This window comes from Eptesicus fuscus, chromosome 4 (genome assembly GCF_027574615.1).
Source record: "Eptesicus fuscus isolate TK198812 chromosome 4, DD_ASM_mEF_20220401, whole genome shotgun sequence".
Lineage (NCBI taxonomy): Eukaryota > Metazoa > Chordata > Mammalia > Chiroptera > Vespertilionidae > Eptesicus > Eptesicus fuscus.
In genome coordinates, this window is record NC_072476.1 from 23274387 (window position 1) to 23302252 (window position 27866).

Genomic DNA, 27866 nt, shown 5'->3' on the forward strand with positions numbered 1-27866 from the left:
TGTGATGTTTATTAGGGCTTTGTATCCGGCTGCCAATCAGACCTCCACCTTCTCAGGCTTTTGGCTGCTGCAGAATATCCATGAGTCCCAAAGGAAATTAAAATGAACTCTTTATTAATGGCAGCTCAGTGACTTCCACAGTGCATGGCTTCTGGAACCCGAGGCCTTTCCCTGCCTTGCCCTGAATGGGAGATGCTGGGCAGGCACCACTGGTTTCTCCATCTGGGCAGGCAGAGAGGCTGGGAGACTTCGGCCCTTGGTCTCACTGCACAGTGAGCACAGATGGGACCAGGAGGCAGGAGACACAACAGAACCAGAGGTCAGCCCACTGCCTTTCAGTGCAGAGGCCCTGCCCACGGGGGAAAGGCCGTGTCTCAGTGGATCTCACACCCTCACCCATCAAGTCAGCTGCTGCTCCTCCTCCCTGAGAAAGAGCAAGTGAGGGAAGGGAGAGGGCTGGGACTCTAGGACAAGGGGACCCCTCCCTCTGAGGAGATGGGTGGGAGAACAGTGTCTCCCTGCTTCCATCGCACAGTGTGGTGTGTGGGCTGACAGCTCCTTTACTAGACAGCAGCTTCTTACAAAGCTGGCCACATGGACAAGCCTTTGGAAGCCCTTTCAGAGTAGGGACTTATCCAAGGAAGGGCGGTTCCGAAGTGTAATCTTTACTAGGGATGAAAAACGTGACCATTGCCTTCTTTCCCAGTCCCTCTCGTTAGCCTGAGAAAGGCCCATAGAAGAAAAGGAAGAGGAAAATGGCGTAATTTCACCATTGGGCATCCAAGCAGCATTGGCAAGTTCATAGCTTATGTCACGTGTGACCTCAAGCCAGGAAAAGGTTCAGGGATTAAATGTGTTTTCCACCCCGTGTTCAGGTGATGGACCACAGCTCGGGTGTCTCTGGAGAGTTGTGCCCGATGGGCTTTTGTGTACACCCAGGCACTGCGAGGGATGGGTTTTCTGTCTGATTAGAAATGCATTGTCTTCACACTGGCTACTTGCATATTTGTTGTGACTGTAAAACTCGGCCTAGCAATGAACCTTTGTCCTTGGAAATCTGTTTGACCTTGGGCCCAGATGAAGGTTCTGTAGGCCAGAGGAGCAGCAACCCTGATATAGCGGATGTTGCCTGTGTTCCCACAGGTGGTGGTTCCCGAGGCAGAGACCCGAGCGGGGCTGACATTGAAACCCCAGACGTTTCCTCTCACTGTGAAGGACAGGCCTGTGATGGACGTGGCCTTTGTGCAGTTTTTGGCATCAGTTTCTGGGAAAGTCTCTTGTTTGGGTAAGATGTCCACGGAAAGCAGGAACAGATGGTTTCACAGAAGCAGGCCTGTGGGGGCGGGGGTGAGCTTTCCCTCACGGGGCAGCGTTAAAGATGAAGGCAGAAGCTGCTCCTGGGCAGTGGTTTGGAGGGTCATATTGCATCTAGTTCTTTTTGAAAAATTGCCACAGTGTGTCAGAGAAACATTTCTCTAGGAGTAGTTTTGCTTTGGCTCCCGAAAGAACATGTGCGTCTCTTTTTCTCCCTCTGACTCTGAAAGGAAGGTGGAATTAGGCCCAGGTTTCAGTCCCAGCTCTGTCACTCTCCAGAAAGGAGACTCAGCATTTACTTTCCCAGCCTCTGTTTTCCTTCCATTAAGTGGCAATACTGCTGCTTTCAGAGGGTTTTAATGAAGTTTAAATGTGGTCATCAAGATGCAGTGTAGCACAGTGACTACTTAGACTCTGAAACCAGACCACATCGGCTTGAACCTTTGCTGTGTGACCTGGGGCAAATTACTTAACCTCTCTGTGCTTTGAGTCCTTTATCTATAATATGGAGGTGATAATAGTACCTGCCTCATAGGCTTGTTGTGAGAGTCAAATGAGTTAGTGTATGTATATTTAGCCTTTAGAAGTACTTGGGACACAGCAAGAGCTATTTAAATCTTTGCTATTATTAGTAATATTAATATATAATGATGATAAGAGGCCCAGTTCTATGCCTAGTATAAAGTGGGTATTAAGTAAGGTTTCATCACCTTTCTCTTTTTCTCTGGCTCCTCTTGGTGCTCCATAAATATTACTTTCCCCATTTCAGTAAATGGTGGAGTCGCTTTCCCCATTAGTGGCTTCCTTGCTTGATACTGATGTCCAACATGCGGGGGCGCTTTTTAGAATCACGCAGCTACATGTTAGCTTTAAAGGAACCCTGGCACTGGCCTTCAGGAGATAAAAGGTAGCAAGCAGCACACAGTGGTCGAACGTGTGCTCTGGTTCATGAGGGCAGTCAAATGAGGCCCTCCTGTCTTTTCTCTGCAGACACCTGCGGCGACCTGCTGGTGACCCTGCAGTCCCTGAGCCGCCAGGGCGAGAAGCGGAGCCTCCAGCTCTCCGGCAAGGTCAACTCGATGACTTTCACGTTTGACAATGTGCTCCCTGGAAAATACAAAAGTAAGACACTAAGACAGCCTCTCATGACCCTCACACGCCCTCATGGCCTTCTTTCTAAATGTTCTAAAACCCAGCTCCCAAATCGCATCCCAAATGTATACTATTACTTGTTTAGCTCCTCTCTGGCCTGTGACCTTGAATGTGCTTTATTTAGCTGAGGCCCTAGGAACCAGCTGCCACCATATCAGGATAGCCCACACAGTTCTCTTTTGGGAGGGTGCCCTCATTCATGCCATTTTATTTCTAAATGCTGAAAAAGCGAGTTGAAATGATAACACAGTGTGCTGCCATTAGCAGCTGTGTGACCTTGGCCTCCCTGAGACTCAGTTTTCTCATCTGTAAGACAAGTGATAGACTTTCTGCAGGATGTAAGACTAAATGAAATACAGGTGTAAAGCTCTTGCACAGTGCCTGGTAAGCAGTGGGCGCTGGCAAACACTGGTTCTCTTTTCCCTGCCTTTCTCAAGAAGCTATCCATTGCCATATTGTATTTCTGCTTTTTCAAAGCTCAGCTTGGAGCTGCTGGCAGAGAATAGCTTGTAAAATCTAATGCTTTTTCTGGGGAATTGCGTTTTCCATTATATCAGGTGTTGGCAAACTATGGCCTAAAGGCCACTTGCCTGTTTTTATAAATTAAGTTTTATGTGAACACAGCTATGCCCATTTATTTATATATTGTCTATGGCTGTTTGTATGCTTAAACCGAGTTGAATAGTTGGGACCATGTAGCCTACAAAGTTGACAATATTTGCCCTGTGGCTCATGACAGAAAAAGTTTGGTGATCTCTGAATATCTTACTAGTAGCCTTATGTTTAGACATAATTGAATTTCTGTCTTGGTGATTTTAATGGTCATTGGTTTCAATTTTTCTTTAGTAATTACCTCTAAGCATTGCTATTTGTGTGTGTGTGTGTGTGTTATATTTGTTTTATGTGTATGTATATACATAGGTGTACATATTGAAAGTGTGTGTATGTACACACACATTTTTTAATAACTAGTGAATTAATTATAATTTTTTCCAGTGGTATTCCAGGAGTGGTGTGCTCTATGCCCATGTGTCTCTTTGTGTTGTGTGCTTTTCCAGTAAGCATCATGCATGAAGATTGGTGCTGGAAGAACAAGAGTCTGGAGGTGGAGGTTCTGGAAGACGACGTGTCAGCGATTGAGTTTAGGCAGACGGGCTATATGCTGCGATGTTCCCTTTCTCATGCCATCACTCTGGTATGCGTGGCTTCTGAGGATCCTCTTATTTGGAAGAGCACGTGCCTTTGGAGAGCAAGAAGGACTAGTGTGCCAAGAAGATTATAACCGTAGTCTAGTCAGATTTCCTTTTCTGCCCCTCCACTCAGCCACCTAATATGGAAAGCTTCATCAGGAAGCATTTAAAGTACCTCAGTGGAAGATGCCTTTATTTGGGACATTTCCTGGCCTCACATTAAATTCTATCTGACGATTTGGGGGAGTCATTGATGTAGTGCAAAGCACAGTAGCCTTGGGCAACTTCATTTAATGTTTCTGAGCCTCATTTTTCTCCTCTAAAACTGAGATCCTAATACCCACTTCTCAGAGTTATAGGGAGGTTTAAGTAAAGCTTTAATGCATTTAAAATTTTGTTGGCATACACCGCTATTATTTATTAACAGGTGCAGCTGACTGAGTTTCTCTGGTATATGAGGACAGAGGACAGAACTGTTAGAATCTTATTCTCTTGTTGACGTGGTCTCCCTGGCCTGATAGGTAGTGTACCATATGGATTTCTGGAAAGGAAACACTGTGCAGACCTATAGATGTCCATTTATGAATTTTATATAATTTTTTTACTCAAAGCATTGGTAAATGTCATTGTCAGATGCCAATAGAGAAACTGAGGCAATTGGCAATTCAGTGACTGCTATGTTAGATGCTGAAGAATTGAAAATGGTGAATAAGTGATTGACATTTAGGAAACCAGTTAAGAATAAGTGATAAGACATTTGGAAGCCATTCCTTCCCTTAAATTCTCCCTTACATTTCTGTTTCCCTTAGAATAAGATCCACATTCCTTAATGATGGCCAACAAGGCCCACCCCCAACTCTCCTCTTACCTCCTACCACTTTCTACCTTGCACACTCAGCCCCAGCACATGGGCCTTCTCCAGATCCACAGTAAGCTCGCTCCCTTCTCTGGGCCTTTGCACATGCTCTTCTCTCTTGGAATGCTATGTCTTCTCCAGAAACGTTTGCACTTGGTTATTCTCATCATTCCGGCTACAGCTCCAATGTTTCCTACTCAGGAGAGGCCTGCCCTGAGACCAACAAGCTAAAGACACCTACGGGGATCGCTCTATATTCAGATCCCTGTTTATTTTCCTTATAGCTGTATTACTCACTAACTGAAGTCCTCTAATTTCTTTGTTGACCATATTGATTTTCTGCCTCTCTATGTTAGAATGTAAGCCACTTGGGAACAGGAGCCTTGTCAACAACCAAAGCCCAGCTCTGGGTCTATCACAAAGCAGGTGCTCAATAAATGTTAGTCGACCAAATGAAAAAGAGCACGTTTTTTGTTGGAAGTTTTTGAAGGTTTTTAATTTTCCTGTGGCACCCAACTGCTCAAATGATTAATGGGCAAAACAGATGACTGGTTCTGAAACAGAAATATTATTAATCATCTTGTGTCTCCATCTCCCCCGGTAAGTCATTGTATTGGCTTTGGTCCCTCAGGAGTTTTATCAGGATGGAAATGGACCTGAGAATGTGGGGATTTATAACCTCTCCAAAGGAGTCAACCGCTTCTGCCTGTCCAAGCCTGGTGAGTCTGGGAGGATTGATGTGCTACGTGTTAGGGAAACAGAGAGGCACCAGAGGATGGTTTTAAAGGCATTTCTTCCCACCTCAGTTCTATTTGCATCAAGCTATCAATTTTGGCTGTGGTCATTGTACTCTTGTTTTTCTATCTCTTCCCTCTGGAAGGAGGAGTGTTTTTACCCAAAGAATTAGAGCTGGGGCCTGGCAAGTCTCTTGGGTTTCAGTTGGGTAGACTGCTGGGCCCTTTCACTTTTTTTTTTTTTAATTTACTTTTCAATTACAATAGATATGTAATATTATTGTTATTATTATTTTGAATATATTTTTATTGATTTCAGAGAGGGAGAGAGAGGTGGAAGCATCAGTGATGAGAGAGAATCATTGATCAGCTGCCTCCTGCACACCCCACACTGGGGATTGAGCCCACAATCTTGCATGTGCCTTGACTGAGAATTGAACCGTGACCTCATGATTCATAATTTGACACTCAACCATTGAGCCACACCAGCCGGACGACATGTAATATTAGATTAGTTTCAGGTGTATAGCAAAGTGATTAGACCCTTTCAATTATAAAAACATTACACTATTGGCCAGTAAAAATTGGATCATCTCCCACCTTGCTTAAAATACTTTGGTGGCTTCTCGCTCTTTTAACAACTTTGAGATGCAATCTGCAGACCATAAAATTCACCCATTTAAAACATACAATACAACGATTTTTAGCAAATTTACCAAGTTGTACAACCATCACTATAACCCACTGTAGAACATTTTCTTCACCTAGTAATATTCTTCATACATGTTTATAGTGAATTTCCTCTCCAGGCAGTAATCAATTTTTTGTCTTTATGGATTTGCCTTTTTTTGGACAGTTCATATAATTGAGATCATACAATATTGGTATTTTGCCTGGCTCCTTTCACTTAGCATAATGTTTTTGAAGTTCATCATAATGTTTTGGATTCCATATTGTAGCAAGTATTTGTAGTATATTCCTTTTTATTGTTAAATAGTATTCCATTGTGAGGGACACAATTTCACATTTTGTGTATCCATTCACTACTTGGTAGATACTTAAGTTGGTGGATATTTCCAGTTTTGGGCTATTATGAACGATGTTGCTTTGAATATTTGTGTACCTTTGTGTGAACATCTGTTTTCATTTTGGGATGATAAATGCTTAGGAATGGAATTGCTGGATCATATGGTAAATTTATGTTTATTTTTTAAGAAATTACCAAATTGTTTTCCAAAGAAGCTGTATGTACCATTTGATATTCCCGCCAGCAATGTACAAGGGTTCCTGTTTTTCCACATCTTCACCTATTTTACTTACTGTCTGTCTTTTTGACTATACCATCCTGCTAGGTGTAAAGTAGTATCTCATTGTGGTTTTATTTTGCATTTTCCTAAAGAATAATTCAGTGACTTCTCTTGATTCTCAAGGTAAAATACAAAATCCTTAACCAGACCTTGAGCTCCTGTATAATCCAGCCTGCCTGCCCTTCTCTCCGTTCCAGGCACACTGTCCTTATGTGTTTCAGTTAGGATGCCTTTGGCTGCAAGTAACAGAATCTGTACAATAGTGCCATCAAGATGTGGGGCTGAATTTGGCTTGATAACAAAGTCTGGCAGCATGTGGCTACAAGCATGGGTTCGGTGGCTGGTAGAGGTTAGGGTTGGTGTCTTTATGATTCTTTTAGTCTTTTCCCTTGTGTTTTCAAGATGGCTGCCATCTTGTTATGGTTAAGGCAGAAAGACCAGGAGAGGGACAGGCAAACATTTTCCATGCCTCCTCCTACTCCAGTAAACTTCCTTTATGTCTTATTAGCCAGAACTGTGTCACATGGTCACTTACAGCTGCAAGGGAGGCTGGGACAGTTGCCTATGTTGCCGAGACTGGACACATTGCCACTGTAAACATAACCCAGGTCTGGTGTCAAGGAAGGAAGGACAGCTGTTGGGGAAGCACCTAGCGAGTCCTTGATGTAGATGTTCTTGCTTAAGTGCTCTCCCTGTGCCTCACACTCCACTCTTCACCCAGCTGTGCCTTCCTACTGTCACTTCTTGGTTCAGTCATTACTTTCCAGGGGTGGGAGGGCGCTCAGTGTCATTTATATCTCCCTGTCATGCTGCTGCTCACAGCATTCAGTTCTTTCCTTTACTGCACTTAGCTCATAACTGGTCTGCTATAGATGTCAGATGCCTCCCTCTGTAGACGGTAAGCCCCCGATGGCAGGGGCCTTATCTGTTTCTTGCTGTGTACCAGTACCTAGCACAACACCTGGCTTATTGTAGGTGCTGGTGCATTAATATTTGTCAAATGAAAGAGCAAATAAAATGAATGGAGAAACCTAATTTCTTTCTACTAGGAGCTGCACTGGGGCTTACACTGCACACAGCAGAGGTGGTTTGAACTAATGTCAGTTTTTGTAGGACATATTGCAAAAATGTGGGTTAATGACCATTTGGTGGGAACACATTGTTAGACTTTTCTCCTTTCTGAAATTGACTGTATTTCTCTGGCAAATGATGCCATATGCCCCTAATTGAGTGTTACCCTCATAAACTTCCGGCATGAGAGTGTTTTCTGTGATTGTTTCATAATTTTCTGGGCCTTCCCCTGCCCCTTGCCCTGTTTAGGAATATTTATGGGGAAGGAGTTCAGGCTATGGTTATCTTTTGAATTTTTAACAGAATCTGTTAAGTAGAAAATTCTCAGTCTGAGTTGTTGTAGTAATGCCCTTCCTGTTCTTCTTGTGCACATATCTGTTAGCTTGGTCTGTGTGGATTAAACTACTGTGCATTGTTAAGCTATAGAAAGGAACATCCCGAGCTTGTCAGTAGGCCATTAACTGGTTTGGGTCAAGGGTAAGAGCCATCATATATTGTGGGTCTCAACTGAGGTGGTGCCTTTAGATTTCAAATGTTGGAATTGCTTAGCGTAGTAGATGCCCTTCTCTGAAGATGCCTTTTGCTTTCCTGGTTGCAGGCGTGTACAAGGTGACCCCACGCTCCTGCCACCGGTTTGAGCAAGCGTTCTATACTTATGACACGTAAGCTGGGGCTTCTCTGCTCTGTGTGTTTGTGTGACTTCTGTAGAGAATGAGTGTGTGTCTCTTTTTCAGTCATTTCTGAGAACAAAAGGAATTTTTTGTAGTTTTTCTGGAAGGGGTTAAGGTTAGGCATTAAAAAGTTTCTAGATAAGGATTTTAAGATACTTGGGGAAATTACTATTATTTTTTTTAATTAAAGCATTTTTATTTTTCAATTACAGGTGACATTCAATATTATTAGTTTCAGGTGTATAGCATAGTAGTTAGACATTTATATAATTTATGAAGTGATCTCCCCAGTAAGTCTTGTACCCACCTGGCACTATGTATAATTATTACTATAAATATATATATATATATTTTAAATATATTTTTATTAATTTCAGAGAGGAAGGGAGAGGGAGAGAGAGATAGAAACATCAATTATGAGAAGGAATCATTGATCGGCTGCCTCTTGCATGCCCCACACTGGGGATCGAGCCCGCAACTCAGGCACGTGCCCTGACCGGGAATCGAACCGTGATTCATTGGTCGATACTTTACCACTGAGCCACGCCGGCCAGGCTAATTATTACAGTATTATTGACTATATTCTCTATGCTGTATTTTTCGTATCTGTTGTAACTGCCAATTTGTACTTCTTAATCCCTTTCCCCTTTTTTTTCCACCCAATTCCCCACTCCCATTTCCCCTCTCACTACCCTGTTTGATCTCTGTATTTATGAATCTGTTCCTATTTTGTTTTGTTTTTAATTTAAATTCTTTATTGTTTAAAGTACCTGTTTTGTTTATTTTGTTTTTTAGGTTCCACATATAGGTAAACTCATATGGTATTTGTCTTTCTCTGTCTGATGTATTTCACTTAGCATAATACTTGGGTAAATTATTGAGAAAATGGAGATAGGGTCTCTTTCCCAAGAATTCTGTAAACCAAAAATGGAAGGCTGTGGTTTCTAAATGGATTAAAGATAATTGTTAACTCTTCCTCCAGCCCTCACTGATAGGACTTTCTCAAGCTCTAGCCCACCATTTCTCTACTTTTACAAATGCTTGTGGGTGTCACTGGGGATTCGAGTGTAAAGTTTTGGAGTAGAGAATTCGTTTATTCTTTAAAACCCTGATATATGTATTTCAGGAGTTATTTTGGCCTACACTAAGAGCAATTTCATGTAGTGTATTTCAGGGTCAGGAAGGTGGCCCATAAAGGGTGTTGTTTGTGATCCTTTGAGAATGACTAGGTGATATTGCCTGTGTTTTATTTCCACTTCTGTGATTTATAGGTCTTCACCCAGTATCTTGACGTTGACAGCCATTCGCCACCATGTCCTTGGAACTATCACCACTGACAAAGTGATGGATGTCACTGTGACTATCAAGTAAGACTAGTGTTCTGTGGTGGGCTGAGCAAGGGCGGCTGGTGGGTGAGGCCTGGGGGCTTCTCTAATAGACTCTCCGAAAACTATTTTTGATTTCTTATCTCTAGGTGTATATACAAATGGCCTTCTCTCTCATACTGACGTGACATAGCCATAAATTAGCAGCAGCCTTGATCCTTTCCTTTTATGATTCACGAATTAACCTGGGATGAGGAAGAGCCTTCTGACAGCTCGTTTCGTGCCTTAAATTTCTGTTTGAACTCTCTATACTTCCTGTCTTCGCTAGGTGGGAAAAAGTCTCTGGTTTATTCATTGTATTTCAAGTGTTTTTAGCAAATTAAAAAATATTGCCTATTTTTCTTAGACCTTCTCTCAAAAGCTTGGAAAATAGAGATAGTACCTGATGTAGGAAAGGTCACGAGAGAGAAAGGACACAAAAGGCCGTGCCTCCCTGAGGGTCAGGTTCATGTGAATGTGACCTTTGAGAGGAATTTTTGCAGTGTGGTGAGGTGACACCCTAGTTTTCTTGAGCCCCAATTTTCTTGAGAAATGAAAGTTTTGGCAACATGACCAACTTTGTCAAATAGAATGGAAATATGAGCACCTTTCTCTGTCTTTACCTTAGTTGAAGTTGCCTTTCCAGCTATATCGCCATCTTTCTGTCCACCACCTTTTCACCCATCCATCCTTTCTGAAAGTATTTCTTGGGAGTCTTTGGTGTGACTGGGCGTAGGCCACAGCTCCTGCCCTAGACTCGTGGGGGAGGCAGGTAGTCCTAGAACTGGACACAGAGCTGTAAGATTACAAGTGGGATAAGCGCTTTGAATTTGAACTTGTCGGCGTTCAGGGCATTCAGGAGAGGTAAGCTGGCAGGGGCCAGCCTATGTTAATCCAGAGTGATCCTTTAATACCAGAGATCATATGATTCCTCTACTTCAAACTCCAGGGGTTTTCCATTCCACTCAGAATGGAATCGAAGGTCTGAAGCCCCTGTCCCCGCAGGGCTCCCCCCTCCCCCGACCCAAGGACTCTTCCCTGGGGCCCTTTCCCCAGGTTGCCTTGGTCTCCTTGCTGACCTTGAGCTCCCCATCCGAGACTCCAAGGACTTTGCACTTGTCCTCCCCTTGCTTGAGACACTCCTCACCCAGAGGGCCACATGGCCCACTTTTTCTCTTCCTTCAGGATTATCTGATCTGAAAGGCCTTGGCTTACTCTGTAAAAATAGCACCCCCATATTCCCAGCACTCTCTCCTTCCACACTGCTTTATTTTCATTGTACTTGTCATGTGACATCATTTTTCCTTTTCTTGTCAGCCTCTTCCCACTAGAATGAGGATTCGCCAGAGTTAGGGAATATCGCCTGTCCTGTTTATGACTGTATCCCAGTGCCTGGTTCTCTGGCAGAGGATGTTCTTAACAGGTTGAATGAAAGGCAGAGGATGGCAGCCTGGGTAGAACTCATGTCCTCAGAACATCTGCCATGTTTTCATCCAGCCATAAAGTCAATGGTATCTCATTCCAGCCCAGATCTACCAAATACTACTACCATCGTACAGAAGTTGAGCCTTTATTTATTTTTAATATGTTCTTATTGATTTTTAGAGAGTGGAAGGGAGAGGGATAGAGAGATAGAAGCATCTATGAGAGAGAAACATCGATCAGCTGCCTCCTGCACGCCCCCTACTGGGGATCGAGCCCATAACCTCTTGGCTCATGGGTCAGTGCTCAACCACTGAGCCACACTGTCTGGGCCAGTCTTTATTTTTTTTTAAAAAACTATTAGTGTATTCAAATCAGGAGAAGACTGTGCCATGTGGTGGTTCTACCAGGTGTTTGGTTTTGTTACCTGTGGGCTGCTCCTTCCTTTCCTCCAGGTCTTCCATTGACAGTGAACCCGCCTTAGTCTTAGGCCCCCTGAAGTCTGTGCAGGAGCTGCGGAGGGAGCAGCAGTTGGCTGAGATTGAGAGCCGCAGGCAGGAGCGGGAGAAGAAGGGCAATGAAGAAGGTGGAGAAGGAAGCACCAAGCCCCCTGTCCAAGAGATGGTGGATGAGTTGCAAGGCCCCTTCTCCTACGACTTCTCTTACTGGGCCCGGTAAGCTCTCTTGGGCTTTTCTCTGCAGTGTCCTCTGTTCTGATAGTCTTCCTCATGGAGGGACAGAACCAGCCAAATTGAAGTCTTTTTATTATTTCAGGTCTGGAGAGAAAATCACTGTCACACCCTCATCTAAAGAGCTGCTCTTTTATCCCCCTTCCATGGAAGCCACCGTCAGTGGAGGTACATGTCCCCTCAGTGAGCCAGTGACACACCTTTGCAGTCGTTTCTTTGCTGCATTGAAACATTTATTCTGTGTTATTGTTACAGCGAGAACGTCTTTGTAAGGCACACATAGATGTTACTATTTGATGAAGGAATGAGTGAATGAATGAAATCAGTAAGAGTAACTTTTGCTGTCAGAAAGGGGCGATCTTTTTGGAACAGGACTTGGTTTTTCTTGACATTACCAGGTTGACAGCAGAGGTCGGTGAAAAGCAAAATCATCATTTGTGGAACATTAGTGGTCCTGTGTCTGAACAGTTCGTGCTGTTTAGGGCCCTTCTTTATTGGTAACTAGAGGCCCAGTGCATGACATTCCTGCACTGGGTTGGGGGGAGGGGGATCCCTTAGCCTGGCCTGTGCCCTCTCACAGTCCAGGACCCCGTGGGGAACGGGCCCAAGCTGGCAGTCGGACATCTCCCAAGGGGTCCTTAGCGCTGCCAACCGCTGCACTCGCTAGCCAGGAGCCCCGCTTCTGGCTGAGCAGCGCTCTCCCTGTGGGAATGCACTGACCACCAGGGGCAGCTTCTGTGTTGAGCGTCTGCCCCCTGGTGGTCAGTGCATGTCATAGCGACCGGTCATTCCGCTGTTTGGTCGATTTGCATATTAGCCTTTTATTATATAGGATTAGAAGTGATTGCTTACTGAGTATTTGCCTTTTGGCTACTGATAGTTTTTTTGTAACATCATGGGTTCATTCAATACCGGGCATTTATGTGGCTTGTGTTTGGAAGTAGAGTGTGAAGAGCCCGCCTTTCCGCCGTCAACCTGTCTGGGGTGGCCTTCCGGGTTGGGTCCTCTGAGGTCGAGCAGCATGGCTCTCATCTGCTGGAAAGGCATCTCTCCCTGGTGGGCTTGTGAGAACCGAGAGAGAGGAGGCGTGAAACCCCAACTGCGTTAGGTTTACCTGTTAACGTTGTTGGCAGTTAAATGAGGCCTTTCTGGGATGGAGAGAGGCTTGGGCCACTTTGCCTTAGTGAAGTTTCTGGAGCATTAAACAACCTCATTTGGAGGTTAGCTTCAAATACCTCAGTTTTAGGCCCTTCTTATTGGGAAGTCCCCCACCAGAAGGCTCCTGTCCTCTGCAGCTCGGTTGTATTCTTCTGTTTACCTCTTCCCTTTTAGAAAGCTGCCCAGGGAAGCTGATCGAGATCCACGGGAAAGCAGGCTTATTCCTGGAAGGCCAGATCCACCCAGAGTTGGAAGGAGTCGAGATTGTCATCAGTGAAAAGGGGGCAAGTTCACCCCTCATCACAGTCTTTACTGATGACAAGGGTGCTTACAGGTAAGCCGGGATTAGGAAACATTTTGCTTGGGGAGAGCTGGGAGCCGGGATTTCCTGTGGTGAGGCGTGGCCTCCTGCAAGATTGGAGGCGAAGCCGTCTCTGCATTGCTCTCTTTCTTCAGTGTTGGGCCTCTGCACAGTGACTTGGAGTACACCGTGTCCTCACAGAAGGAGGGCTACGTCTTGACTGCGGTGGAAGGAACCATAGGAGATTTTAAAGCGTATGCCTTGGCAGGCGTAAGCTTTGAGGTAACACTATGTTTTTTAAAAAGCAGTTTTATTGAGGTATAATTGACATACAATGCACTGCACATAAAGTGTCTAATATGATATATTGCCAACATAGTCTCGACATAAGAACACACCCATGAAAACACCACCAAACACTCTCCAAAGTTTCCTTGTACCACTTGGTAATTCATCCCTCCCATCCCACCCCACTGATCTGATCTGCTTTCTGTCACTGTGAATTAGTTTGCAGCTTCTGGAGTTTTATACAAATGGAGTCATACAGGGGGGCCTCTCTGTCTGGCTTTTGTCACTCAGCGTAATTTGGAGACCTGTGCCTTAAGCTTGTTTGCATGCCTTTTGGGAAGTGTTCCAAGCTTCCCCCTCCACTGTTCTGTGTCAGAGGACACAGGGTGTCCCTGCAGCGGTGTTTGATGTCTTTCTCCCCTCCCCCCGTCCTTGTTGGGAGGAATGTGCTGTGAGATCTCCGAGTAGGGATATTTTCCACATGGAGGACAAAGTAAAAGAACGGCAGATCATCTCACATAAAAAGTGAAGATTCTGTATTGCAGATTACATCTTAAACTAAATTGAAAGATATTCAAACTGGGAAGAAATATTTATACCATAAATAATATCCCCAGTGTACAAGGAACTTCTTAAATTGATAAAAAACTCAATAGAGAGAACAAAGGATATGAAAAGGCAATTCACAGAAGTAATACAAGTGAATAATAAACATAGAAGAAATGCTCAATTTTGGTAGTGACTGAGGAAATGTAAAGGAAGTTACCATCAAAACACTGGGTTTTGGGTTAGATTTGCAATAATTAGGACCACATCCATGTTTTGAAGAGCATGTATTTTTCCATGCATGGATGATTTGTGGAGCATGCATGGCTACAGCCACTTTACAGTGCAATTTGGTGGTAATTTCTGAATTTAAAGTGCACATAGCCAACACTTCTACTCCTAGGAATGGATTATTCAGGAAAAGAGAAAAACCTGAGTGCACAAAGATAAGCATGTTCGGGGATCTTCAGATTGTCTCTCCTTTCCCACCACAAAGACGGTTTACTGGCCTCTGCATCTGAATGATATTCCACTGTTAAGCAGTGAGGCAGATCTCTGGACTGATAGAAGAGGAAAGTCAGGGTACGAGGTTGAGGGCAGAAAGCATGTGTAGTGTGTAAGCATGCAATTTTTTTTTAATCCTCTTGATATTTTTTCCATTGATTTCTAGAGAAAATGGAAGAGAGGGAGAGAGAGATGGAAGGGGGGAGAGAGAGAGAAACATCGATGTGAGAGAGATGCATTGATTGGTTGCCTCCCGCACACCCTCCCCCCGCTCCCTGCCACCTGCCTGGGGAATCTGCAACCGAGGTATCAAACCCACGACCCTTCAGTCCATTGGCTGATGCTGTAACCACTGAGCAAAAACTGGCGAGGGCAAGCATGCCATTTTTGTCTCAACTCCCCCTCCCCCAGTAAACTTGCCAGTCCGTCAACTATAGCCATAATGTTTATAAGCTTTGTGTGGGCATAGAAATAGTTCCAGAGGAGTACACACCAAGCTATTAACATCAGTTACCCCTGTGGACGAAGAACAGACATTCTGTTCCCCCAACAAATAACAACAAAAGAAAACCCATAAGAATCGCCTCTTGACTTGTGAACTCTTGTCTGCATGGTTAATATGGGTTCACCTTGCTGTGGTTCCTTTCTCGCCCCCAGATAAAAGCTGAAGACGACCAGCCCCTCCCTGGGGTCCTCCTGTCCCTCAGTGGAGGAGTGTTTCGTTCCAACCTCTTGACTCAGGACAATGGCATCCTGACTTTCTCAAACCTGGTAAGATGTCCTGTAATTTAGCGCCTGCCTATCTTCCCCATGAGGAAGCAGGGACGCAGTGTGTGACAACCTGAGAACAACACCAGCGTGGAGTGCTTGAAGTTTCTCAGGGGAGCAAATGTAATTAGAGTATTGCTCTTATTAGAGTTTAATGCGGCTGATTCATGTTCCCTTCCGCACACACTTCTTGTTTTCTGGTCACCCAGCTGTCACAAAGACAATGTAATTAATGACCCTGGCCACAGCGATTCCTGTCTTAGGCGGCCCTTTGTTTTACCAAGGATCCCGCTGTTTATAATGCCGAGTCGTATTCAGCAGTTAGCTTGTGTTTCTTTTGCAAAGTGCACTCCCCATGCTGTGAAGATAGCACCAATTTTTCATTCCAGATGTAGCCTGAGCCCTTGGCTGGTGGGGTCTTAGGAAGTGTGTGTGAATTGGCCATCTTGTCAGTCCTGGGAATGAAGTGATTGTTAGAGGGGTGTCACAAGCAGGCAGTGAGGTGTATCCGAAAGGTCCTACGCTGTGTGGTGATGCACACCCGGGTTCAAATCTTCCCTCTGCTCCTTACTTGCTATGTCATCTTGGGCAGGTTACTTGACCTCTGAGCCCCAGTTTCTTCATTCCTAAAATTCAAAGGACTGCTACCTCCACAGTTACTGAAGGCACATGCTAATGACAACTGCTGTTGTTAGAACTGTAAGTGCCATTACCATAACTATTTATGGTAGAGTTAGTGGTACCATTTCTGTCTGTCCAGGAAGCCCTGGGGCTCTTGTGGCGTAGTTCTGGTCCATTGTGACTTAGTCGCCCCCTTTTAAGCCCGGCCCAGAGGCTCAGTTGTGGTTGTCTTTTGGCAGAGCCCTGGCCAGTATTACTTCAAGCCCATGATGAAAGAATTCCGGTTTGAGCCATCCTCCCAAATGATTGAGGTGCAGGAAGGGCAGAACTTAAAGATCACCATCACCGGGTACCGCACGGCCTACAGGTGAGCAACCCCTGCCCACTTCCCTCTCGTCCAGGCCTGGCTGTGGGATCAGCCTCCAACTGCCATCGTGTGGACGCTCATTCCAGCCATCACATGGATTTAATTTGGGAGCCAAGGGACATGGGATATGGGTCCAAGACTTTTGATTGCTGCCCTTTCTTTTTAATATTTCAAACTAGTGGTTCAGCCACAAAGTTCCTGTTTTGAAATTGGCCTGTGAGAGCCTATCTAGTTGCTTTAAATTTTTTAAAGGAAGAATGCGTTCACTTGAGTAAAACTCAAAATGTTGAAAAGAGTACACAATGTAAAATTTCCCTACTATTCTTGTCTCCTAGCTACCTCAGTTTTCCAGTGTTTTTAAATACTTCAGAGATGGTTTTATGCACATACATGTGTGTGTGTGAACATACATAGATATTTATATACACTTAAAAAAGCACTTGAAATGAACATTGATTAATCAGAAACAGTGGGTTGAGAAAAATGGGGCCATTTTCAACAATGAAATAAAAAACGATTTACTTTCCGTTCATTGAATGCTTTGCTATTTAGAATAAATTATGACACAAATAAAATAAAATAAAATGGAATAAAATAAAGCTTAGCCTTTATAGCTTACAGTTTTCCAGAGTGTCCCTTAAGATGTATGAGAAGAGATACTGATGGTATCCTGGCTGGATTGGCAGGTGACACAGGGAGATCCGAAGGGCCTGTGGCCTTGGAGCACAATTCTCCAGTGAGCTGTTCTGACTGTAAATTGTTGGTAAATGCAGGACACTTTACTTGAGATTCTTTGTGTGCTTCAGAAAATCACAAGAATATCACGTTCCATGTCTTCCCTTGTCATTCTAGTTGCTATGGCACAGTTTCTTCTTTAAACGGAGAGCCGGAGCAGGGGGTTGCTGTGGAGGCGGTGGGACAGAGCGACTGTAGTATTTATGGGGAGGACACCGTGACGGATGAAGAGGGGAAGTTCAGATTACGTGGATTGCTGGTGAGACTTTGAGCATGTTTTATTAGGGGATTTTTCATACAGTGTTTGGAGGTATCTTGTAGTACCCCCAAAATTGCTAGGATTGGGCCAGATCAGAGGGCTGGGGAGGTGGGTATGGTTCTGGAACCGTCTCAAGTTTTTTCTTGACACATCTTACCTTTGAACTAGATGACATACTGGTTTGGGGTTTTGTATCAAAGTAAATTTGGAAACCCATGGGTTTGGTATAGAATTGGGGGTTTTGCCTGGAATTGGGTGGTTATGGCTTAGGCCAGGGCTCTCAAATCAAAGGCCTGTGGGGCCAGTAGAGGTGCAAATGGCTGAAGCAGGCTGGGTGTAGAGTAGGGAGTGGAGAGGACTGTGGGGAACTGGAGAGGGCATGGCCCATGCAAAGGGAGAAGCTCCATCCCAGCTCTAGCTCATGGCCATGTGGAAGACAGACTGCGGGCAGCCACATAGTTTGCATTTTTAAAGAGCAGTCAGAAATTCAGATTTCCATGTGCATACTCCTGATTTTTCTATGTAAACAATTAATTAAAAAATCAACACATCCATAACTTCTTTGTGTGAGCCAGACAGCCACCTTATTTGTCCTTTTGGCTGCTAAGTAGCAACATTTGGTTTAGAGTTTATGGTACTTTTTTTCTCAGTTTTTATTTGTTCATTCATTCACATGCTCATTCAGCAGACACTGAGTGTAAACTGTAGGAGTCACAGAGCATGTGTGGGTTAGATGGCACCCACTGGACTGGACCACTTGGATTTGGAGTTGGGTCCCCAGCCTTTCACATTCACAAACTGTATGTTCTTAATCAACCCCAGAGATGGCCTCACGTGTCTCAGCAACAAACTACTGTTTGCCCAAATCACATGAGCTGATATGCAAATCTCTTTGCCAGTCTACTTAGATACATTGAGGCGATGCTGTTTTTCCCCAAAGAAAAGAACACTCATGTCCAATGTCCAGGGCACCCCCATTCTCAGATATTGGGGTACCTGAAAGTCAGGTTGGAAGCCAGGGGAAAGATACCTATCTTTTTTTTTTAAATAAGTGTGTAAGGAAAAAGTGACTCAGAATTTTTTTGACAATGGGTTCATTTGTGCTATTAAAGCCTTGCTTTTAAGCTGAATTTATCTAGTTTGCAGCCTTCCTAGAAATTCTCCTTTGAACTCATATCTCTCTTTATCAGAGTTTCCACTAACGCATGCAGCAATGTCAAAAACAAACAAAAAAATGTCATTTAATCAAGGCAATTTACTTCCATCTATTGGAAATTGCCATCATGTGCTGGCTTTCTTAGACCAAATTATTGCTATCTGACAGAATTTTCTGAGTAAGTGTATACACATCTTTCATGTGATCAGTGTCCAAAAAAAAGGTGGGTTTTTTTTTTTAGAATGGTGACTTTTTGGTAAACATGTTATATGCCCATAAATGTAAGTAATAGAATAAAAAGTATAAAGAAGAAAATTTTTTTAAAAGGGAAAAACCTGAAATTCCACTTCCCAGAAATGGTATCCGCGGTACACATTCGGGAGTGTCCTTCCAGGTGTCATTCGATGTACAGAAACAAGCAGAGGGAGGGGCGGGCAGCAGGGAAGAACTTTATCAGACTGAGAGTGGATTATGTTTGCAGTTTTGAAATAGGAAACCACATTTAAGTTTCCTTGGGTAAAAGAAACTGAATGGGGATTGAGGAATTGCAGAATGTCAGGTAAATGTTTCTTCATCAGGATTTTTTTTCAAAAAAATCTTTATTGTTGAGAGTATTACAGATGTCCCCCGTTTTTCCCCTATTGCCCCCCTCCACCCGGTTCCCGCCCCACCCCAGGCCTTCACCACACTATTAGGGTGACAGGTGCAGACTGGGGGCTGAAATGAGTGAGGCAGGAAAGCTGCGGTCCTGGTGCGGACCTGCAGTCAGAGCAGACTCAGATCTAGGTTGCATGTGACGAGCCTCTTTCTTGGAGAAGTGACAGCCTGGGTTTGTTTGCAGCCGGGATGTGTGTATCACGTGCAGCTCAAGGCAGAAGGCAATGATCACATTGAACGGGCCCTCCCCCACCACCGGGTAATTACGGTAAGCATGAAGTTCTTCAGCAGAATTCAGTGGTGTGATTGCTTCCCTGATCAAAAACCTGTTAGCGCTCCTCTGGCTGTCTGTCTCTCATCTGTTGCGTGGGTTGGGGGCGAGGGGGGTGGAGGGGAGACTTCAAATCCTAATTAAGGGTCCTCTTGGAATAGCGTCATCTTCCCAAGCAGCATCTTGTGGGGGTTTTAATGAACAGCGTGGCTGTCACTCACCCAGAGAAGAAATTTGAACTGTTGTTTCCCCACTTCCCTGCAAGCTCTGATCATTATTCTGCAAGTTGAGGATCTTAAGGCACAAGTTGCTTTCCAATCAAGGGCATGTGATAAAGAGAACATGGACCTAATTGGTAGCCGGGCCACCCGGTTTTCTTACATTCAGATGACCTTGTTCTTCCATTTGGTGGGCAGTCTTTTTGGTATTCCCGACAATGACTTCTTAGCTAATTGACACCTAACAAGGCAGCCCTCCAGGAAGTGGCCAGGGAATCACTTGAAATGAAGCTTTTCTCCCACAAAATTTGCTAGACTAGAGGGCCTTAGTGGGACAAGAGGGACTGCTTTGTGATGGCTTCAGGCATGAGGTTTGTGTGGGGTTAGAGAGAGAGGTGGCAGGCCATTTAGGACTGTGTAGCCTAGACAGTGTATTTTGTTGATGTCTTCATGGCATCTGGCATTTTAAATGGCCGTACTTTACAGTTCTATATATTTCCTTGCCGTCGTGACTTAGGCCAGGATCACCAGCAGCTGTGCGGCCTGTGAGCTGGCAGATATGAACAAGTCACATATTGAGAGCACACACCCACCCCGAGGGGCTGCTGTGGCTCGGCTCTAGCTGATTGCTGCCAGGCAAGAATGTCTTCTTTTTCAAGAGAGACTAAAAAAATCTGGCTTTTTTGTACATGAAATTTTTAAAAATGTTGGCAAGTAATTAAAACTTAGAAAACAAAGACTGCATTTGTCAAACAAAATGTGTCTGTGAGCCAGGGGTAGCCCATCTACTTACTATCAGATTGTGACCTGGGACTTAGGCTGCTTCTATGGCCTTTATTATAGGAAGTGAAGTTTGTCATGAAATAGCCTGAGACGTCACACAGGTAAAGTAGAAGTTCCTCTTCCAGCTTCCTCAATATCAGCATTCCTTATTTCCTTCTAGGTTGGCAATAACGACATCGACGATATAAACATCATTGTTTTCCGGCAGATTAATCAGTTCGATTTAAGTGGAAATGTGATCACTTCCTCCGAGTATCTTTCTACATTATGGGTAAGGCCAGCTTTTTAAGGTGAAAATACCGTGTTCTTTTCAGCTTTGAGATGAGTAAGAACCGGATGTCTGGGCCTCTCTGGTGCTAGCTTTAGCGCACTAAAGGTGGAGATGCTGTGTTGAGGTTGAGATTTAAGAAACTTCGATCCAAGCATATATCTGGGAGAGTGATTGCTGATAGCTGGAAAGAAATGTGTCCCGGTTTCAGATAACCGTTTTACTAGCAGTATATATCTCTGGAAGTATTGTAGTAGGAGCCTAATGAATGATCAATATGATCTAGAGTCTGAAACAGAAATACAATTTTAAGGCAAAGTGCTTCGTAACTATTTAAATTCTGTCCAGGGTAGAGATGGTGGGCAGTGGACTAGAACTCAGACTGTCTGGGCTGCCTCCTGTCACGGGTGGTTACTTACCTTGTCAGCTTGGGCAGCCACTTCATTCCCATGGACCTTGGTTTTCTCCTCTGTAAAGCCAGGGAGTTAGACTCACTGACCTCTTAAGGTCTGTCCAAGTTCTAACAAAATGTGCTCTCCGTAATTAAGGAAGAGATGTTTATACAGTGCCCTGTGATCCCTTGAAAGATGTTAATGAGCCGCCTCGGCAGTGTATCTTTCAGAGGCTCTGTAATTTTGTATACAGTGAAGTATTAGACTCGAGTGAAAACGTGCATTTAGGTTTTAACGCACCTCTTAACTGCCCTTCGGTCCAGGGATTGTAAGCATGTTTCCAGAGAGTGAGGGTCGGATGTGGGGCCGACTGGAGAGCTCATGGCCCTCCCAGGGAGTGAAGGTGCTACTCCTCTGCTCACTCTGACTATCGCGCTGTTGGGAGTTCTGGCCCAGGGTTGACATCACTTTCCAGTTTCCCAGAGGAGCTGGAAGTTAGAGTTATTTGGAATCGCCTGATTTTTAAATATAGGGATGAATTCAAATTTACTTGAAACACTGCACAAATCAGAAGAACATGTTCCGTTTTGGGTGTGACCTGCAGGCCTCCACTATTTCCTATGACCTTTGTGTTAGGAAATCTCCTCTTGACTTGTGTGCTACATAGAAAAGTGTCAGCCTGGGCCCCGGAAAGGGGTGCTCTGGAGTTCTCCTGCCGTGGGTGCAGGGAGGAGCCCCCACAGACTTTAGCATCAGCCAGGACTGTACCTCCCTCTTCCCAGGCCCCATCACATATGGTGTGACAGGCAGCTCACCTGGGCCGGAGAGAAAGGCCAGAAACAAATCACTGCATTGCTGGAACCAGACAGAGTACCAAATGCAAAATAGGAATGTGTTTCAAGTTTAAGATTACAGCATATGGAGTGCAGTGCCGGGGGAGGGAGAGAGGAGCGTGAGACCTCAGTGAGGTGGGGGAGTCCCAGGCTCCAGCATGTATAGATTGTGTGACCTTAAGTGACGCAGGCTCCCCAAGTCTCCTTAGGGATAATAACGATGCCTGTTTAGTAGCCAGGATGGGTGACAATATATGTAAGGCACCTGTTGCATGCCTGGTATATTATAGATATGTTAGAAGCGATTCTTTTTTAATATCAATATACTAGCTATTGTAACCATATTGAGTGTTCACATAAGTCGTCAGAATCTACTGTAAGTCTTACATGTCTTTGCACGCCATGTAACCGGAGTCTCAGATGACTGAGGAATGCATTATGTATGGCCTGTCAGGGGAGGACGGATTCGCTTTCAAGTACCCATGTTTCCAGAGACCCTTTCCTCCCAGGAGATAAGCTGTCCTGAGGGTGTCTGAAAGGAAAGGTGTATCGTGTCTCATTTCAAAAGCCCGTCCTGCTTTGTTACCGCTCTCCAGGTCAAGCTGTACAAAAGTGAAAACCTCGACAACCCGATTCAGACGGTTTCTCTTGGCCAGTCCCTCTTCTTCCACTTCCCGCCACTGCTCAGAGATGGCCAGGTAATGGCACGGCACCATTCTCGGTTCCGTCTTCGTTTTAATAATCCCACTTTTCAGTTTCAGGAAGCACAGTCCTCTCATTTTCTCTCTGAATACACTCTGCAGAAATGGTTGATGTTTTCCTCTCTGAGTCAAAGGAGATTGGGCTCTGTAGTGATTATGTTTCTTAATTAGTGTTTTTCTGTTTACAAAAATAACACTTGTTCATGACAGGAGAGTTCGGGGGGTGGGGCATCAGACATAACACCCTCATCCAGAAATAACCACTGTTAACGTGTTGCTAAGTATCCTTTTGGTCTTTTTTCAATGTGTGTGCACATAGGTGTATAAGTTTAAATATACAGATACATTTATTTTAATAATTCAGAGCTGGGATTCTTATACATCACTTTGTAATCTGTGCTTTTCAGTGAAGACTATGTCACAAATCTCTCCCGTCATAAATCATTTATAACAGGATTTTGAATGGTTGTACAGTAATCCATAGTATAAGAAATATCATAATTGGTTTAACCAAGGCGCTAATGTTGGACATTCATTTACTGAATATAGCATGTTTATTATCAATTCTAACTGGACAGAGAAAACTATCGTAGTTGGCGTGGTGGGAGCAACCTTTGCGAAGAATTTGGTTCCTTTCTGGGGGACTTAGCTTCAGGGTATCAGGAGTGAGCCTGTGGCGTGACATTTCCTCCGCTGGCTTTTCACCACCTGCACAGGGTGACACACTGGCCTTCCTCAGCGTGGAACGGCTATGAAGTAATAACATAGGTTGAGATGGAGTTTTGGGATTCCCCTTCATTTCCCCGATGCCCTCTGGGATGGATACTTTAGGCAGCACAGCGCTGTGTGAACAGTGCTGGGTTCCAAGGCTGCTCGGCCCTGTACTAGCTGAGTGACCCTGGGCAAGTCACAGTTAAGTCCTTCAGGCCTTGCTCTCCCCGTCTGTACAGTGGGGGTCATTGTGCCGATCTTGTCAGTGTTTGCGAGCAGAGCAGGCTTTGATCTGGTACACGGGGCTCAGCACGCAGGGCCGTGACCGTCACGGTACCTTTCCTGAGATGCGGTGTTCTTAACACCTGCCAGCTAATGAGCCACCAAAGTGCTGTCCCTGCAAAGTCAGCCTCATTTTGGATTGCAAACAGTCTTCCTCAGTTTGATCACGTCCCTCCCTCATTAAAATGGGCTCATAAGAAAGCCTTGTGTATCATAAAGTCATATCCTCAGAGGGCCATTATTGTGGTTAAATGCGCTCATGAAAAGTGCCACCGCCTTCGAAAGCTTTACGGAAGGCACAGCTCAGAGACACACGGCTGTCACTGCTGGGATAGCCCACTGAGGTTACCACCCTGAAGTTAGCGACCTTTGTTTGGATGTATAAACGGGGATTTCCTTAAAAACATCACAGCCATACGTTAGGTTCTAGTTTTCATTTGCTTTGCCCAAACTCCTTTATAAAATAACTTCTCGCTTGTGCACAGAACTACGTTGTGCTCCTGGACTCCACGCTCCCCAGGTCCCAGTACGACTACGCCTTGCCGCAGGTTTCGTTCACCGCAGTGGGCTACCACAAGCACATCACCTTGGTTTTTAACCCCACGGTAAGGGGGAGGGGCAGGTCTGTGAAACCCGTGGGGCTGGCGGGAGAAGGAAAATTCACACACCCTGCGCCCCAGGTATTGGGTGGAGGCAGGAATGCTGTTTAAAGGGCCCTCGCATGGGGCCCCTCGAGCATCCTGGATTTTGCACTCTGGATTTCCCCTGGTGCGTTTCTGCTTTTCCGAGCGCTGATGCCAGAGTCCCTCGAGGAGGAAACGCAGTGAGGGGTGGAATCGTTTAGGTCAGTGGCTCAGCTGTGACTTTCGGGGAAGAAGGTCACCCCTGCGTCATAATGGGTGGCATTGAGGTCCTCCAGGAGGCTCAATATACCTGGCCCGCCCACACTTCTAGAGCCAGCTGCCGGCTTACAGGACATGTAAAGAGGTCACCAGAGCATGTGACAACACCACCAGATGTAGGGGGTGGGGCACTGCAGGACGACAACCTGGAACCTGACTTATTTGACAAATTGCCAGAGAAATAAGATAACAACAACATATGGATGGGATACCTGTAGATGAAAAGAAGTTACTCAGTTTATCAGTCAGTTGCCATGTGTAGATCTTATTGGATCTTGTATCAAACAGACTGTAAAAGAGGATGGGCCTGGTCTGTATTCTGATTGGCCCAATGACGTTGAGGGTTCTATTGGAAGAAAGGGCGAATGGCCACTGGGATAGAAGTAGCAGCTGCTTCGTCTCCTCACGGTTACAATCTCTGGGACTAGCTTGTTCATCGCTGTGTGTCCAGCCTAGGGCAGTGGGTTCTCCATACTTCCTGTGTGTGGCCGGGACTCAGCCACAGGGATGCCTGCTCTCACGGCCTTTGCTTCCTCAGTGTGGACAGTGGAAGTTCAGGGGTGAGGAATACCTTGTGATGGACGCTTTGTTCCTGAGTTTCAGAGAGCAAGGAATGAGCTCGGATAGTGGAGGGTGCATCTGCAAATGTATGCGAGTTGCCTCTGTTTCTTACTTTGGATAGTGGGAGCTTGGATCGTGTGGGATACCGGGTGTATGGGGGTAGCCCCTTCAGAAGGCTGGTGGGTCACGGCTGCGTAATAGCAGACGGCAGGTAAGTGGCAGGACTCTTGGTGTTTGCAGAGGAAGCTGCCTGAGCAAGACATCGCACAAGGTTCCTTCATCGCCCTGCCTCTGACGCTGCTCGTCCTGTTGGCTGGCTACAACCATGACAAGGTAGGAAATCCAGAGACCTCAGGAGAAAGCGGATATATCAGTGAGTGGGGTCCCTCACAGCTGAATGTCCAATGTTATAGAAATGACAACATTTTAGGGTGAGAAGGGACCATAAAGGCCTCAAATCCAGCCCCCCAGTCCTCCTTTCAAGGCCATATACATCTGTAACATCTCCCCCAATCCTTAACCTTTTGCACTCGGATGTTGAGTGTGACTCGACATGGTTAGCATTAGAATAAAGGAATCGAGAAAAAAGCAAGCGAGTGCAAAGGGTTAAACCTGGACCACTTTGGGGCATGTGTTGCTTAGAGCGAGCCAGCTGTCTCTGCTGACCTCTGGGTGCACAAGCCTGCCTTATTTTGAACGGAGGCTCCCCTCAGCATTAGCGCCTAGCGGATGGTGACGACCTGGAAAAGGAGCTGTGCTCACGCAGGGCTTCAGTGCCCACGTGGACAGGAGTCTGCTGGCACCCCTCACTCTCTTCCTCTCTTTTTAGCTCGTTCCCTTGCTGTTGCAGTTGACGACTCGACTGCAGGGCGTCCGGGCTCTTGGCCAGACCGCCTCTGACAGTAGTGGCCCAGAAGATGCCAAGAGACAAACCAAGAAACAGAAGACAAGGTGGACGTGAAGAGGAGGAGGAGGGGCAGTGAAGTCTCACTCGGGACAGGCCACAGCCAGGGGGCACCACCCGCCACTGGCATGAAAGCATGCGTTTGACTAACTTCAGAGAACGTGTCCTTGGCCCGTGTACCTGTCAGCGTAGCTGCCTGTTCCTGTCCTCCCCCTGTCCGGCCCCGCGGTGCAATGCAATGAATGGACCCTCCTGTCACTCTGCTGAGCACAATTTATTTTCTGAGTTGAAGATAATTTATTATTATTATTTTTGTCAAAGGTATTTAAGCTGTGCTGGTGGTGTGAGAATGTAATTCTTAATCTTCAGCATTCGTTTGCAAGAAGAATTCCAGGAAACATGGTTTTGGCCCCCTCGTGAAGTACCTGTTGGAGTTGCCTTTTCCTTTAATGTCCCTGTGCACCAAGGTCCCTGCTGGAAACTGCACAACGTGTGTCTACTACTAGGAGGGTATGTTTAGGAGGTAGAATCAATAAAATTGCCCGTTCATTGTGTCGTAGCTCGTCTCAGAGGTATTTCTTAGATGACATTGGCATAATGCCACGGTCATAAATTAAGATGCCTGGAGGGGCATGTGGGTCCTAAGTGAAGGGCTGGGGCAAGAAAACCCCCAGCAAAGGCGAGATGGTCCACAGCAGCTGTCGTTTGGCTTCTGTGGAGGGAAATAGGGGAGGGGGAGGGGCTTGTGGCAAAGTGCAGCGCATGCACCCTGTCTGAAGGAGCCGGTTTCCCTAGCTCACGGGGACTGCAGGAATGTGTGCTCATGTTTCTAGGGAAGCCAGAAAGAGCATTTCATGTGAAATCTTCCATGTTTTAAATATTAGCAACAAATTAAAATTTTAAAAAGAACCACATACGTTTGTCCAATCAAAATGCATATGAAGGATGGGTGAGGACTGAAGGCTGCTGTTTGCATAAAGGATCCACAGGAATTCATAGCATTTGAACAACTTTAATTCAGTGTTTATAGGAATTGAGTTAATCTAAGTTATATTGAAGGAGGGGACACATCCGTTGAACATTTATTGAGTACCACATGTGAGAGGCACTGGGGATATAAAGATGAGTAGAGTAGATGACACTATGAATGGAGTTGGAAGAGCAGGAGATCAAGTCTGCTTAGTTCCTTACAGCCCCAGAGCTCAGCAGGAAGTGAGCATTCACATGAGTGAGTGAATGCATGGGTGAATGAGTGATAGGTGGGGAGATGGTGCCTGTCTCCATAGACCCATCATTGGTGGAAGACCAGCCAGCAAGTGGGCAAGGGCAGCGCAGAGAGCTGAGGGCCTCTCCACGGCGGTGGGGGCACCGGGCAGAGGTTGATCCTGCCTGAGGCTTGGGGAAGCTTCCGAGATGGGATGTTTGGCCAAGTCTGGAAGGATACAGAAAGGAGAGAGGAAATCCTGGGCAGAAGGTCTTGTGGGTGTAACCAAGGCAGAAGGTCAGCGCGAGGCTTTCCTGGCTCCTGGCCACCTGAAGAGGTGCTGTTTCCAACTACTGCAGTGGCCCTTGGACCGACTGGTTTGCTTTTTGAGCCCCGAGGGCAGTAACCTCTTAGAGGTCGACAGACGAGATACATAATCCATTTCTTGGAGTGTTTTCTTACTGTTATTCCGAGTGGACACCCTGTAACATCCCTTTTAAATGTTAATGGGGCTTTTTATTGACACCGAGTAAAGGTTAAGAGCTTGTGAAAGATACAACTAAATGTCAATATATTCCCCCCAGTTCCCGAGGCTGCCATTAAGTGGCAGTCTTCGCACACCGCTGGCTGCAGGTCACCTCTGGTGTCGGTGGGACCTCTAAAGGGCTCTCTGTTCCTGGAAGAAGCCGATGTATTTCTCAGTCCA

General features: G+C 45.4%; 1 protein-coding gene across 3 annotated transcripts in view; it reads left to right on the forward strand.

Annotated features, from left to right (window-relative positions):
• The window catches only part of LOC103286083 (BOS complex subunit NOMO1), a 49451-nt gene extending 22936 nt beyond the window's left edge, over window positions 1–26515 (forward strand). Inside the window, exons 13-31 of one of the 3 annotated variants that reach the window (XM_054714774.1) lie at window positions 1144–1285; window positions 2305–2436; window positions 3525–3661; window positions 5144–5231; window positions 8223–8286; window positions 9567–9662; window positions 11537–11755; window positions 11856–11938; window positions 13103–13262; window positions 13385–13511; window positions 15225–15338; window positions 16196–16323; window positions 17176–17317; window positions 19315–19398; window positions 20563–20673; window positions 22492–22593; window positions 24075–24194; window positions 25275–25385; window positions 25882–26515. In XM_054714774.1, coding sequence (XP_054570749.1) covers window positions 1144–1285; window positions 2305–2436; window positions 3525–3661; window positions 5144–5231; window positions 8223–8286; window positions 9567–9662; window positions 11537–11755; window positions 11856–11938; window positions 13103–13262; window positions 13385–13511; window positions 15225–15338; window positions 16196–16323; window positions 17176–17317; window positions 19315–19398; window positions 20563–20673; window positions 22492–22593; window positions 24075–24194; window positions 25275–25385; window positions 25882–26013 — 2292 coding nt within the window. In that variant the 3' untranslated portion in view covers window positions 26014–26515. The remainder of the gene's footprint in view (window positions 1–1143; window positions 1286–2304; window positions 2437–3524; window positions 3662–5143; window positions 5232–8222; window positions 8287–9566; window positions 9663–11536; window positions 11756–11855; window positions 11939–13102; window positions 13263–13384; window positions 13512–15224; window positions 15339–16195; window positions 16324–17175; window positions 17318–19314; window positions 19399–20562; window positions 20674–22491; window positions 22594–24074; window positions 24195–25274; window positions 25386–25881) is intronic. The other 2 variants (XM_054714775.1, XM_008141545.3) reach the window with 2 other exon arrangements.
• Window positions 26516–27866: the final 1351 nt, after the last annotated feature.